This window comes from Equus przewalskii, chromosome 9 (genome assembly GCF_037783145.1).
Source record: "Equus przewalskii isolate Varuska chromosome 9, EquPr2, whole genome shotgun sequence".
Taxonomy (NCBI): domain Eukaryota; kingdom Metazoa; phylum Chordata; class Mammalia; order Perissodactyla; family Equidae; genus Equus; species Equus przewalskii.
This window is the reverse complement of record NC_091839.1, coordinates 49689053-49703425: the sequence shown is the minus strand read 5'-3', so window position 1 is coordinate 49703425 and position 14373 is coordinate 49689053. Positions and strand designations below refer to the sequence as shown.

At 37.7% G+C, this 14373-nt stretch overlaps 1 protein-coding gene across 9 annotated transcripts in view; it reads left to right on the top strand.

Moving 5' to 3' along the window:
- FBXL4 (F-box and leucine rich repeat protein 4) overlaps window positions 1–6697 on the top strand; it is a 67019-nt gene extending 60322 nt beyond the window's left edge. For all 9 annotated transcript variants that reach the window (XM_070556720.1, XM_070556717.1, XM_070556722.1 and 6 more), the window contains exons 8-9: window positions 1421–1733; window positions 6146–6697. In XM_070556720.1, the coding sequence (XP_070412821.1) occupies window positions 1421–1733; window positions 6146–6309 (477 nt within the window). In that variant the 3' untranslated portion in view covers window positions 6310–6697. The remainder of the gene's footprint in view (window positions 1–1420; window positions 1734–6145) is intronic.
- The last annotated feature ends 7676 nt before the right edge of the window (window positions 6698–14373 follow it).

Sequence of the window (14373 nt, the reverse complement as noted above, 5' to 3'; positions counted from 1 at the left end):
CAGCGCTGAAGACCAGAACCTCAGAAATCATCACCACTGTGTCTAAGCCTTTGGTTCTTACTCAAAATATAGCCCTCAATCTGTCCATGTCTCTAATTCCACTACTTTAGTCCAAGCCCCTTCATCTCCAAGCTAGTGCAGGCCTCTTCACTGGGCTTCCACCCCCATTCTTACGCACCATAGACCATGCTCCAGACAGAAGCCAGAGCTGTTTTTTGGTTTTGTTTTAATGTTAATCATATTTGTTTCAAACCTTCCATTGATTTCCTTAGTACTTAAAAATTCAAATGCTTTCATGGCCTACTCACCTGGCCCTGTGTAGCCTCTGCCCTCGCAGCCTTTCCTCTCCCTTGCTGCCTTGAGACATACCCATCTTATTTCTGTTCCTCAAGTGCGCCACGCTCTTTCCTGGAGATCCCAACAACCACACTCCCTCCCTCAACACCCGACACTCTGTTTGCTCTCATGTCACCCTGTTTTATTATTGTCATACTACTTTCTGAATTTATTTGGCCCGTTTATTTGTATGTCTTTCCCCAAAATGTGAACAGAGTTTTTTTTGGTTCCCTGTTGTTCCTAGCATCGAGAGTGGTGCTGGCGCATGGTAGTTGAAAGTATGAATAATCAAATGATCCAAAGGAAATAATCATTGGAAATGTTTGCTATTTTATTTCTTTTTGACTTCTGGTGTAGGTTGGACACCTGCTTATAACAAAATCAAATGAAACAATTACAAGAACCTGTTTAAAGAAACGTTGTTGAAGCATATAAAGCCTGTGAACGGAAGTGTTTACTCCTTGATTAGTAGAGGTTTATCCTGTGATCATGAGATAAATCAGGTGACACCTCCAGTAACTGACAACAGTGAACATAGCCTAATCTCAATTATTTTCGTCTCGTATATTCAGTCCCCAGATGCCTCATTTAACCCAAAACTAGGTCCTTTTTAGTACTATCAACGTATTCACATACTATTTTAGAGCCTAGCGAAGTGCACACCCTTCTCAGGGAGATCTTATATACCTACCAGTTTATTAATCATCATATATAAAAGAGGAGAGACCAGCCGTCTCAATGAGTAGCAGCAGCAAGGTCAGAATGGGAGGCTTACAAGAAACAGCACAGAATCCTCAAATTCTTCCTGAGGGACTGAGGAGTTCCAGCTGCCTTGGGATTCAATTCATTAACGTCCTCTGTCTGGAGTTCTGTTAAATGGATTTTTAAGTAAGTGATTACTCTTGCTGTTTTATGAAACAGTGGCAGATCTGTGAGATGAGTGGGCAGATCTGTATTAATGAGAATGTGGGTATGTTTACATGGAAACAAACAATAGGAGATGATTAAGAATGTCTTAACTTGCTCTCAATAGTTTGCATTTCTGAGCATAATATGTGAAAGATTGGAATTTCTTGGTTTCCAGATTGAAGACTATGATGTGATAGCTAGCATGATAGGAGCCAAGTGCAAAAAACTCCGCACTCTGGATCTGTGGAGGTGTAAGAACATCACTGAGAACGGGATAGCAGAGCTGGCTGCTGGGTGTCCGCTGCTGGAGGAGCTTGACCTCGGCTGGTGTCCCACTCTGCAGAGCAGCACCGGGTGCTTCGCTAGACTGGCGCGCCAGCTCCCCAACTTGCAGAAACTCTTCCTCACGGCTAACAGGTCTGTGTGTGACACAGACATTGAAGAGCTGGCATGTAATTGTACCCGATTACGGCAACTGGACATATTAGGTAAGGATGCTATATATAAATTTGTGATAACGTCTATTTCTTTGACATAAAAGCTAATCTCAGACTTCCTGCAAGGAAAAGAAAAACTTCTTGGATGCAGTAAAAATTTTGTCTTACTAAGACTGTTTGGTTTGATCAGAAGTGCAAGACAGGCCAGCTGATATAGAGAGTAATTATATATGAATTTAAGTAAAAGAGTGAGGACAATAACAGAATTTTTTAGTCTAAACCTATCAGAAAGCTCTAAATGACCATTAGTTCTTGCTCTAGTAATAAGAGTGAGAACTTATATGAGCTGTGTTCTCCATTGTTATGAAGGCCGGGTAAGAAGTTAATCCATTTGTAAAATGAATTCAGGTTCATTCTTGATGTTAAACTTGATTAAGGACTATTGGAAGATCTCCATCCCTGATGATTCTAGTTTTTAGGAATAGTTCTACCCCAAGGCAGGTCTATTGAAAATCCTTCCCAGTTCTGGGATTTCTTGTGTCCTTATTGCAATTTATCAGCCAGGAGCCCCAGGAGATTTTGTGCCTTCTTACCTTAACTTTCAGAAATGCTAGCAATGCCACAGTTACGATTGCCCACACAACTGGGACTTTGTGAACCCACAGAGCACTTGCACTGTGTTCTCTGGTAATCTATTACCAGTGGATTGCTACTAATGCTAATCATTACTAAGTACTGATAGAGTAGTCCATGAAGTGCTAATTATATCTGTTCCTGTTTATTAAACATTGAACAAAAGGAAAACCTGGAGATTTCAACACCTGTGTTTGTGGTTTCACTTAAAATCTCTCCACAGTCCAGGTTGATGATACATTTATAGATGTTGCTTATATAGTTGTATGTTACTTATTTAAGCTAAAAATTTAGGGAGAAATTCTTGCCTAGTATATGCACACTTGGGGCTAGGTACTTCATCTGTGTTGTATTTTCCTTAATCTTCATGGCTCAGGGAGTTGGACATCATTGTCTTTTCATAAATGAGGGTACTGAAACCCAGCAGTTAGTATGTGCCAGAGCAAGGGTTCAAACCCAAGGTTTTTGACCCCACAGTCCGTACTGTTTTTTCATTACAGCATACCCACTTACCTTGCTTGTTTCCTTCCTTCCTACCCACCTTCTCCTGGAATTAGCCTAGACCTTTTATAAGAGAAATATTTTGAAAAGTTCAAGGAGTCATGAATTTACAGGGAGAATGAAGAAAGGCGGCTAGCGCTTTTAAAATGGATCACTAATTGCATCAGGCTTCACTTGAGAGGATGGTGCTATTGTTGGTTAAGATCTATTTTACAACTCTCCCCCACCAAAAAAAAGAAAAAAATACCAGATTCATACGCTAGAGATGAAGAGTAGCTCGTGTCTAAAAGAGATGCTACAGAACCACAGAGACATCAGTAACACTGATTCTAAAACAAAAGCACTGTTCACAATGATGAACAGTGGGGTCTGTTGTCAGGTGACCTAGCTTTGGCCTGTAAGTTTATGAATTACTTGGCAGAGACATAAAAGAAAAATAGGTAAGAAGTATAATGACTTCTTTTTGAAAACATTTGTAACTTTCATGAGCATAAGAGCAAGGAAGTATCATTATCTATATGTCAAAACTAATTATAGATGGCAGACAGCCATCATGCCAATATATTGGAATATCTTATTTCAAATATAAAGAGCATAGTAAAAAATGATATCAATAATAATAATTTATGGTAATGTTAATAGCAGTGTTACTGTATTCTTTATACTGTTCTAAGTGTATATTAGCTGATTTAATTTTCACAACAACCTTATGAGGTCGTTATTGTTAGCCACAATTGAAGAGACAGCCTGAAACAGGTTAAGTGATTTGCTCAGAGTCTCATGGCTAATAAGGAATCCAGATTTAAACCAGAATGTACGCTCTTAACCACTATGCTGTATTTTATTTATTTTTATTGTTTTTTGGTTTCCTTTCATCCTTAAGTGTTGGAATCCCCTTTTGTTTTTTTAAGGATTCTGAGTCAAATAAAGCTCATAGTTATTTTATTTGTCATTTTCTGATGAGCACATTTGAGTGTTAAATGGCATACCTTCTTCATGCTGAAAATGCTTCCTGATCAGTTCAAGGCTGAATTAGATACAGTCCCTGCCTTCAGAGAGTTTATGACACAGCAAGGAGGAGTAAAACAAATATATAAATAACTGTAATGCAAGCCAGAAGCAAGTCCATTTTGGTGGGCCTCAAAGAATAGAGAGTGTATATGATTAGAGAAATAAGGAAAAGCTTAATTAAAAAGGTTAATAGGTATTTGAAAGATATCCTTGAAAAGTGAGTAAGAAATAGGGTGAGGAGGGCATTTTAGCCTGAATGAATAGAATGAAACAAAAGCATAGGACTTAAAAATCCAGAATATGTTCAGAGAATAGGCAATCTAATTTGAGTTAGAATGTTAGTATAATGAGGCTTTCATGGAGCATTTTGAATACCAGGATGAGGAATCTGCACAAAATTAAACAAGCAAGAGCTATTATTGGGTTTAATTAGGGGTATGAGTGATATATTTAGAGCTGTGTTTTAGGAATATTAATCTGGAAACAAGTAGTAGGTGAATTGGAGAAGGAAGAGATCAAAATCAGAGAGATTAGCTGCAATAATCCATCTAATGAGGGTCCAAACCAGGGTGATAGTATTAGGAAATTAACTACCATCCCTTCATTCATCCATTCTTTACACACTTACTGAGCATATACTGTGTCAGGCATTCTTTTAAACACTGGAGATATGTCAGTGAACAAAACAGACATGGCCCCTGCGTGAAGGATCAAGCTGACTGAAAACATAGTTGTGTCATCAGTGGATAACAAAAGAAAAGCTTTACAGGGTGCTCTGGAAGCATAGGACAGGGGATGCTAGCCTAGTTAAATTTTCAGTCTCCAGCTTCCTTCCGTGGCATTCTCTCAGGCTTTAGGAACTCCTGATTTATCAGGAAACTCAGATTCTAATGACCCAGACAGGCAAATAAAGAACAGTCACAACCCTACGTGAAGAGCACCCCATCGCCAAGTGTCTTAGTTGAGGGTCTCTGATCTTATCTCACAGAAACCCACTCAGGATAACTTAAGCAAAAGCAAAGAAAATTATTATAAAGATACAGGTGTCTCTCTCAGATCCCATGGTTAGGAGCTAGCTATGGTCAGCCCTCAGGAGGTACTGGAAAACCATCAAAAGGCAAGGAAGCTGTTTTCTCTTTTTCCTTCGTTTTCCTATCCTGCATGCTCAGGCACCTGTCCCCTGGCCCTGTGCCCTACCCCTGCCCTCAGGCACAGTACTCTCACAAGGACCTTCATGTCTCCTTCTCCAGGTACCATGGCCCAATATATTGGTCCCAACCCAGTTGTCCATGTCTTTAGTTCAAGGGATCTGTGGACACTGAAGGCTTTGCTGAATTCCAGTTCTAAATTCCCAGGAGAATCTGTATTGGTTTGGTGTGGGGCCACTCACAGCAGTATAGGGTAACAGTATAGTTACAGCTTCTGGAGCCCATGGCAGAGAGGAGAGTAAGAAAGGCGTTCTCAGAAAAAAAGGTATAGGTTAACATTTCAGAAACTTTAATCCCCATCCCAGTAGATGTGTCTATATAATACAATTTTGATTTTTTTTTCCTCCCTAGTGAAGCTGTAGTTAAAGCAAGGTATGTTTTGACGGTATCATCTGAGCCTAGTGAGTGCCTGCCATGTATCACGTGCTTTACATAATTTCTATAATTTAGCTTCCATCCAAATAGCCCATAATCACTTCAGATTAAATATGGGCTAAATAGTACTCATCGTCCATCTTCCAGTAGTGCCATTTTATACCCACCACTTACTGTAAAACCGATCACCTTGTGTTGTAGTCATTTGCTTTCAACTCTGATCCAAGAGTTCCTTGAGGCAGACACAGGTCTTATTCATCTTTGCATCTTGGGTGCTTGAAACAGAAGTTTCTACAGGGATGTTGCTCAGTAATTGCTCAGAATTAGAGGTTGAATCATTGTAAGCATTGCTGCCTGATTTGACCCATGGGTTGAGGAAACTGAGATGTGCAAATCCTTTTGAACTGGGGTGACAGAAATAGGAAAGTCTGGAGAGCTGATCGGAAGGGAGAAGAGGCAGGAATGAAGATAGTGGATAGAGTAGTGACAAAATTCAGGTCCTAGATGCCGAGTTGGCTGGGAAGACTCAGTTTGTATTTTTTTAGAGGACTGTTTCAGTATGAAGTCTTTTGTTTAAAGAAATGTTTTTTTAAAAAATGTTTTTTTAAATAAATTTTTAAAAGGCAAATTATTTTAAATGCATTTTAAACAATAAATAATTAAGTGACTCTTTATCAGGATATTATGTAAATGTTATATTTAAGGTGTTTTGTTTGATTTTGTTTTTTTAAACAGGGACAAGAATGGTAAGTCCAGCATCCTTAAGAAAACTCCTGGAATCTTGTAGAGATCTCTCCTTACTTGATGTGTCCTTCTGTTCACAGATTGATAATAGAGCTGTGCTAGAACTCAATGCGAGCTTTCCAAAAGTGTTCATAAAAAAGAGCTTTACTCAGTGACTTAATGTATAGTCTATAATAAAATTAATGCTCTTTTTTAGGGTTCTATTTGGGGGTGGTTTTGTTTTTTGTTTTGCTTAGTTTTTATAATGGTGGGAATTAGGACGTTTGTAGATTTTAAAGAAAAATATGAATTTGTCCATTAAATCAAGTAAAAATGTAAACAAATGTTTTCACAAAATATTGCAAGCACTTTTCTTCAAGAATTTTTGAGGGGCTCATATTATTTTTATCTTATGTTAATCAGTGATATTATGCTTTAGTCAATAATTATGTGTTTAATAAAAAAGGTATTATGGAAACATTTTAACTTATTTTTAAAGGAACACGTTGGGCAATAAACTGTCATGATATTTATGCAAAATAAAATGAATTTTTCACACCTGCATGTAAGGATGCCTTATTAATAAGCCTTATGACCTGGCCAGTATTTTGTTTGATATGTACAAAATTGTCAGAGTTAGCTGGAGAAAAGAGTCTTACTTTTTCATCTGTTAAGATTATTGTTTTAAGCTGATACAGTAACTCCTCAACTTGAAAATTTTTAGTTTTTCTACTTTTCTTCTGATGTATTTATCTGTTTTATAACTGGATAATACCAGTATAAAAATATGGGCATAATCTAGAACAAGATGTAAACTACTGAACAAACTAGCTTTCCAACTGTTAAGCAGATGCCTTAAAAATTTGCCAGAGGGAAAGGTTTAAGACTTGAATTATTTGTGGATTTTATGGGTTTTCTTTTTCTGTGTCCTAGCACTTTAAATAATTAGAAGTCAGCTATAGTGGAAGAAGAAACATTGTTTTGCTAAACAGTGAATTGATTTAGTTCTGCTGCCAAGAAAGTAGACAGAATATTCTGTGGCATGAAAAGGCAGGGCTATTTTGAATAGCAAACTGATATTAAGGGTATAATGTAACAAAATTTATTTTCCCACATAGGGCAAAATGTTCTAACATCTGCAAGTCTGAGAGTGATCTCGTAGAACTCTGCTGTCCAGTATGGTAGCCATGAGCCATGTGTGGCTGTTTTAATTTCAGTTAACTTAAATGTAATAAAAAAATTCTGTTCCTGGGGCTGACCTGGGGGGGTAGTGGTTAAATTCAGCATACTTTGCTTCAGCGGCTGGGGTTCATGGATTCAGATCCAGGGTACAGACCTACACCACTCAGCAAGCCATGCTGGAGGCATCCTACAGACAAATAGAGGAAGATGGGTGCAGATAGTCGCTCAGGGCCACTCTTCCTCACCAAAAAAAAAAAAAAAATTCTGTTCCTCAGTTGTACTAGCACATTTTTGCACTAACACATTCCTCATTTGTACTAACACATTTCGGGTGTTCCCTAGTCCCCTGAGGCTAGTGGTTATCATATCAGACAGCATTATTCTAGAATTTCTTGTGTTATTAGATATAGGCATTTAAGAAAAAGCACATAGTTAAAAAATTAGCATGGTTAATATATATATCTGTAGGCAATTCTTGAGGGTATTCTCCACAGTACGTATATGAAAGCGTTTTCCCCCCAAAGTTATTAAGCTAGTGAATTATACGTATGGCAAATACTAGGCATTCAATAAATATTTACTGAATAAATAAGAATATATTATTGAGTTAAGCCATACAATATGTCCAATTTTAAAAATGTAGGTGTTATAAATTATTACTAGTAGTACTGTGTTTATTCTTTTATAGAATATAAAGTAATATTGTGACATTTAAAATATTAAAATGTTAAAATGATCTCCTCCATGTAAGAAACATCTGTGTGAGAATTGTCCTGTTTGCCCCGCCCTTTCTTCTATTTGATGGCAGAAGCAAGGGGCAGTTGGAAAAGATCTTGGTTATCTTCCATTGTTATCTTCATGCACTTGGATTTTCTTTTCACTCACAAATATATGTAAGCATTTTAAAGGTTGTATTCGGTGGACCTTTTAGGAGGATGAGATTTATCATTTGACTACCAACTGGATGAAGCAGTACTTTTATCTTAAATCAACAGCTGACATTGAGTTAATGCTTACTGTGTGCCAGGCCCTGTTTCTTGTTCTTTGCATTTACTGGCTCACTTCATCCTCACCACAGCCCTGTAGGATGGATACCATCACTTACTCCCGTTTACAGGTGAGGAAACCTCAGAGAATATGTCTGCTGCAAATTCGCCTGAGAATGGAGATCTCACTTCTTGTCTTACCTTTTGATAGCACAGGAAGTATACAAAGCAGCTTGCTGGGTTACTTTGTGATTCACACAGTGTTAGTTGTCATCAAAATTACTTTAGTAGGTTTCACGTATAAACACTGATTTGCTGGCTCCACCTCCAGAGCTTCTGATGCAGTAGAATTTGCATTTCTACTGAGTAGTCAGGTGATGCTGATGCTGCTGGTCTGCCTTTGAGAAGCACTGCTCTAGAACTCTCTTTGAGTCTGGAGCCTTTTCCTGAACCCCAATGAATCCTACATACAGTGGGAATAACAGTTTGTGTTGTTTTGCACTGTTTCAATTTTTGATGGAAGTCATTACAAAACATTTTCAAGTGTGCAACAAAAGCTGAATTCCAAAGCCATCAGCATTCTCTTAATAGTGATTGAGGGTATTTCTTTTTGACCAGAAAAATTTCAGTATCAGCTCTGAGCTCAAAAAGTCACAATAAAAGTACCACTGCTAAGCCAACAAACTGCTGTGGGGTAGGGCCAGTCTGGGTATTCAGCTTCTCTACCTGACAAAAGATAACTGATGGTGGTTACGGGAAATTCACCGTTGACCCGACTGCTTCAGTAACACAAGATTGAGTCAGATATTCCAGAGTACCTGCTGATGAATAATACAGTAAAGAACCCTTGGTTTTAAATACTTTATATTTTCACAAGCTTTGTAAATTTGACCAACTAAGCCTTTTTTTATTCCATATGCATTTTCACCACCTCCAGTTGTAATCCATCTTACCAGATTCTGCTTCAGATTGTACTGAATTCATGTTTTCTTACCTCTTAGAAAATATTCTTGCCTGTCATTGTTCCACTCAGACTATTCATAGAAACTAACTCACAGTCACCTCAACCTTGGCCTTGACTTATCAAATAAACAATAACTAGGCTGTATCAGTAACATCTGATGACTCATCAAGGGCCAAGGAAAACCACTCAGAATCATTTGCCTTGTTTTTTTATTACTACTGATGTTTTTCCCAATGTTCACAATTCTTCGAGCAACTGTTCTTGCCAAATGGCTAATTTAAATAGTCTTAAGCACATTTACTTTGGACATATTTCTTCAGCTGATGAATCAAAAACAATTTAATTAACTCACCATTGGTAAAAGGCTTCCCGTGCTTGGCTAATAAATGAGCCGCTCAAAAACTCACTTTGGCTGCAGCTTTATTTTCATTTTTTAGTTTTGTGAAGAACCCTGCTGTGATGAGATACCTTGTTTTAAATTTTCTAACTTTTCTCTCCACTGCATTCCTATGAATTGAGAATATTGTGATGAGTACTTCGTCCGGTCATTCCGATGTATATAAAGTATTCTTTCAGAGCAGCTACGGTGTCATTGCATGTTAAACACAATGCTTTGCCATCTAATTCGGTAACAAAATAATCCATACTCCACTGTGCCTTAAATACATGACATTTGAAGTCTACTTTTTTTTGTTAGGACATTATGGGTATGCACTGATAATAAAAAATTTAAAAAATATTGTCGTGTGACTATGTGTGGCATTCAAAATGCTGGTAGTTATAGCTGCAACTTGTAATGTGTCAAGCAGCAGTGCAAAGGATAAGAGCACCAGGTAGGTCTCTACAACTACTCAAGTCTGCCATTGTAGTGTGGAAACAACCATAGACGGTGCATAAATCAGTGAGTGTGGCCAGATTCCAGTAAAACTATTTACTTATAGACAGTGAAAGTTGAATTTCATACAGTTTTCATGTGTCACAACATATTATTCTTCCTCTGATTTTTATTTTTAGCCATTAGAAAATGTAAAAACCATTTTTAAGTGGCTGTCTGGATTTGCTTTGTGGACTGGATTTGCAACCCCCGTTCTAGGATATTCTCAAATCAGTTAGTAAACCCAGGTTTGCCCATCCCTAATTTTATAAACCACAATCAAACCTGTTCTCAGCCTTTATCTTTCTCATTCTACCATTTAGATTTTAAAATGAAGAACAGTATTTTATGGACATAAAGAAAACAAAAACTTTTTACTATAACAAGAGAATTTTGGAATTTTTTTCTTTTTTATTGAGGTATATTTGACAATAAAGAATTGTATATATTTGGGGCCAGCCCTGGTGGCCTAGTGGTTAAGTTCAGCGTGCTCTGCTTCGGTTGCCCAGGCCCAATTCCCAGCCACCAGCCTACACCACTCATCTGTCAGTAGCCATGCTGTGGTAGCAGCTCACCTCCAAAAAGAGGATTGGCAGTGTATGTTAACTCAAAGAATTGTATATATTTAAGGTATACAATTTGATGATTTGGTAATACATGTACGTTGTGAGATAATCACCACGTTCAAGCTGATTAACGTATCTGTCTCTTCAGAGAGTTACCACTTTTTTTTGGTGGTGACGCTTAGAATCTAACCTCTTGGCAAATTTCAAGTGTACGATAATGTATTGTTAACCGTACTCATGTTGTTGTACATTAGATCTCCAGAGCTTATTCATCTTGCATAACTGAAACTTTGTACGTTTTGACCAACATCTCCCCATTTCCCCTCCCGCAGTCCCTGGTAACCACCGTTCTACTCTCTGCTTCTATGAATTTGACTATTTTAGATTCCACATGTCGGTGAGATTGTACAGTACTTTTCTTTCTGTGTCTGGTTTATTTCACTTAACACGGTGTTCTCCAGGTTCATCCGTGTTGCAAATGCAGTATTTCCTACTTTTTTTTTTAAGATTTTATTTTTTCCTTTTTCTCCCCAAAGCCCCCTGGCACATAGTTGTATACATTTTTTTTTTGGTTGTGGGTCCTTCTAGTTGTGGCATGTGGGACGCCACCTCAGCGTGTCCTGACCAGTGGTGCCATGTCCGCACCCAGGATCCGAACCGGTGAAACCCCGGGCCGCTGAAGCAGAGCGTGCGAACTTAACCACTCAGCCATGGGGCCGGCCCCTTTCCTACTTTTTAAATCTGAATAATATTCCATTTATATATATATATATAATGATGTGTATATATAAGCACACACACCACATTTTCTTTATCCATTCATCTGCTGACATGCATTTAGGTTGTCTCCATTTCTTGGCTATTGTGAATAATGCTGAAATGAATGTGGGAGTACAGATCTCTCTTTCAAATCCTAATTTCGTTTCCTTTGGATGTATATCCAGGAGTGGTTTCGCTGGATCCTATGATATTTCTATTTTTAATTTTCTGAGGGAACTCCATGCTATTTTTCATGATGGCTGTGCCAATTTACAGTCCACCAACAGTGTACAAGGATTCCCCTAACAAGAGAGAATATGTAGACTACCATGAAAGTTTGAAGCCGAGTGAGTTATTAACATTGTCAGCTGACTTAAACTTTGTAATAATCATTTATCTTAGCATTTTGGTAAGATAAATTTCTTCCCATTGGCTAGTAATAGTAAAGATATATCCCTGACTCTCTGAGGATAATTAAAGGAGCCTCTCAATGTAAATTGCTCTGAAATAAGACCCTGAAAATATACAATATGTAGCAAAACATTTAGACAGTTACTATTCTTCCTTCCCTTTGGAGTGATGAGTTTTGAACCAATACCTAGCGAAGAAAAACTGATTTCTTTGCAGAAGTCTTTATTTTTTGGTATTTCCCGGGAATTAACTAACGACTGAAAGCTCATATTTTCAAGTGTAATAACACTAGCAAGGAGACTCAATAAAGATTACATTTGGGGGCCAGCTCAGTGTTGCAGCAGCTTAGTTTGCATGTTCTGCTTTGGCAGCCCAGGGTTCGCCAGTTTGGATCCCGGGTGCGGACATGCCACCACTTGGCAAGCCATGCTGTGGTAGGCATCTCACATATAAAGTAGAGGAAGATGGGCATGGATGTTAGCTCAGGGCCAGTCTTCCTCAGCAAAAAAGAGGAGGATTGGTGGCAGATGTTAGCTCAGGGCTAATCTTCCTCAAAAAAAAAAAGTTACATTTGGTTACCATGTATATTAATAATGAGTGTTTGGCTTTTCACTTTTCACTTTAGGGTATTAAAGGATGCTTGTTATAGAGTAATTTTCATTTTCAAAGCCGTTTATGCCGATTTATCAGTGTTGCATCTAGTTTTTCCAGCTTTTAACACATCGATACTTGAGAAGAATTTTTCTTTTCAGCTACTCTGAAAATTTTGTCAATGACCCTTAAAATGTTAACTATTGCCAAAAAACTATGCTAGCAACCATGGTTTTATACTTGCAGCCTAGTTCCCTAGTGGTGCACTAATGTCAATAAGCAAATGAGGTGATAAGTGACAGCAATAGCTACAAGTCAAAGAGAAAAGATACTTTAATCAGAGATCATGATTTATTATATATATATTTTTATAAATATGGATAGAGGCCAAGATTTTACCCTTGGCACAGCAGAAAGTGTATTTAAGATTTTTGCCTGTAAGTCTGAATTTTTGGCTTGAATTTTTGTACTTATGAATACTGTTACTGGTTTATTTGATTGCATTTTGAAAGGAAAAAAGTAATTATGTCGAAGTTGACATTTTCAGAGGAAGGAAGATCTTTATTAATGTTTTTGGTAAAAAGCAAATTAGTGCAGTCTGAGCTATAAAATTTTTAAGGAAAAACTTGAAAGCAAAGCAGTCATATGATCAGACGAGTAGATTACACCAAAGATAAGACAGCTCTTTCTATTACAAATGAGAATCTGTATAGACTGAGATATTTAAAATTTTATTTGTATAAAAATGCAGTTCAATGTCTAATGATTTTTATTGTTTGTATTATTCTGTACTTTAGAATAATAAGATAAGCTTGAGTATCTCATTAGCTCACTTTCAAAATTGATCATTTCAGGACACTGCTGAATGTAATGGAAGGTTTGGGTAAATAGGTTTGTGTCACATCCTCTGAAATGAGACGAGGCTAAGCCCGGAAGATGAGCTGTCATCTACATGCTGAACACTAACAGCCCGTCCTCAGGCTATAAAATGACATCAGCTCAGATGCATTTTAAACTCTACAATTACATGAGTCTGCAATTAAACTGTAAACGGCATTCACTCTGTTATTTACTTCTTTCTGCTCTCTCAGTAATTTCCCCAAATAAGATTTATTTACTTGAAGTTTGTTTGATTTGTTACTTAGAACAAACCAAAGTTTTGATACAGCATTTTCCTACTTCTAAGTTATCATGTAATGTGGTATTTGCTTTTTGTAGAAGCCAATTCCTTCATTGCTAATTAGCTCCCAAATCGTTCAGCAGTTCTTAGTCACACCCAAACACAAGACACATTCATTCATCTATTTAGTCAATAATATATATTGACAGCAAATATATATTGACATCTGTGTGCTAGGCACAGCTTGGGGTAATGGGGCCAGGTTTACAGAATGCGTATAAAAACCACAGCGCAATTTTCAAAAATGGTTATATGCCAAGAAAAAATTCTATGGTGAAATAAACATGGGCTACAATGAATTCAACAAAGTTAGGTTTCTTTACTGCGGAACTGCAAAACCTTTGATATCTCATGGACACTGTGAAGGTGGAATGAGTTAAGTTTTGTAGTGTTTCTCAGTTTTCTGTGGAAACTTCACTTTCTCAGAGTACAGTTTGGACAATGTTGCTAAGCAGCATTATATGATGTATTATAAAAAGTATTCACTACAGGGGCTGGCCCCGTGGCCGAGTGGTTAAGTTCGCGCGCTCCGCTGCAGGCGGCCCAGTGTTTCGTCGGTTCGAATCCTGGGCGCGGACATGGCACTGCTCATCAGACCACGCTGAGGCAGTGTCCCACATGCCACAACTACAAGGACCCACAACGAAGAATACACAACTATGTACCGGGGGGCTTTGGGGAGAAAAAGGAAAAAATAAAATCTTTAAAAAAAAAAAAAGTATTCACT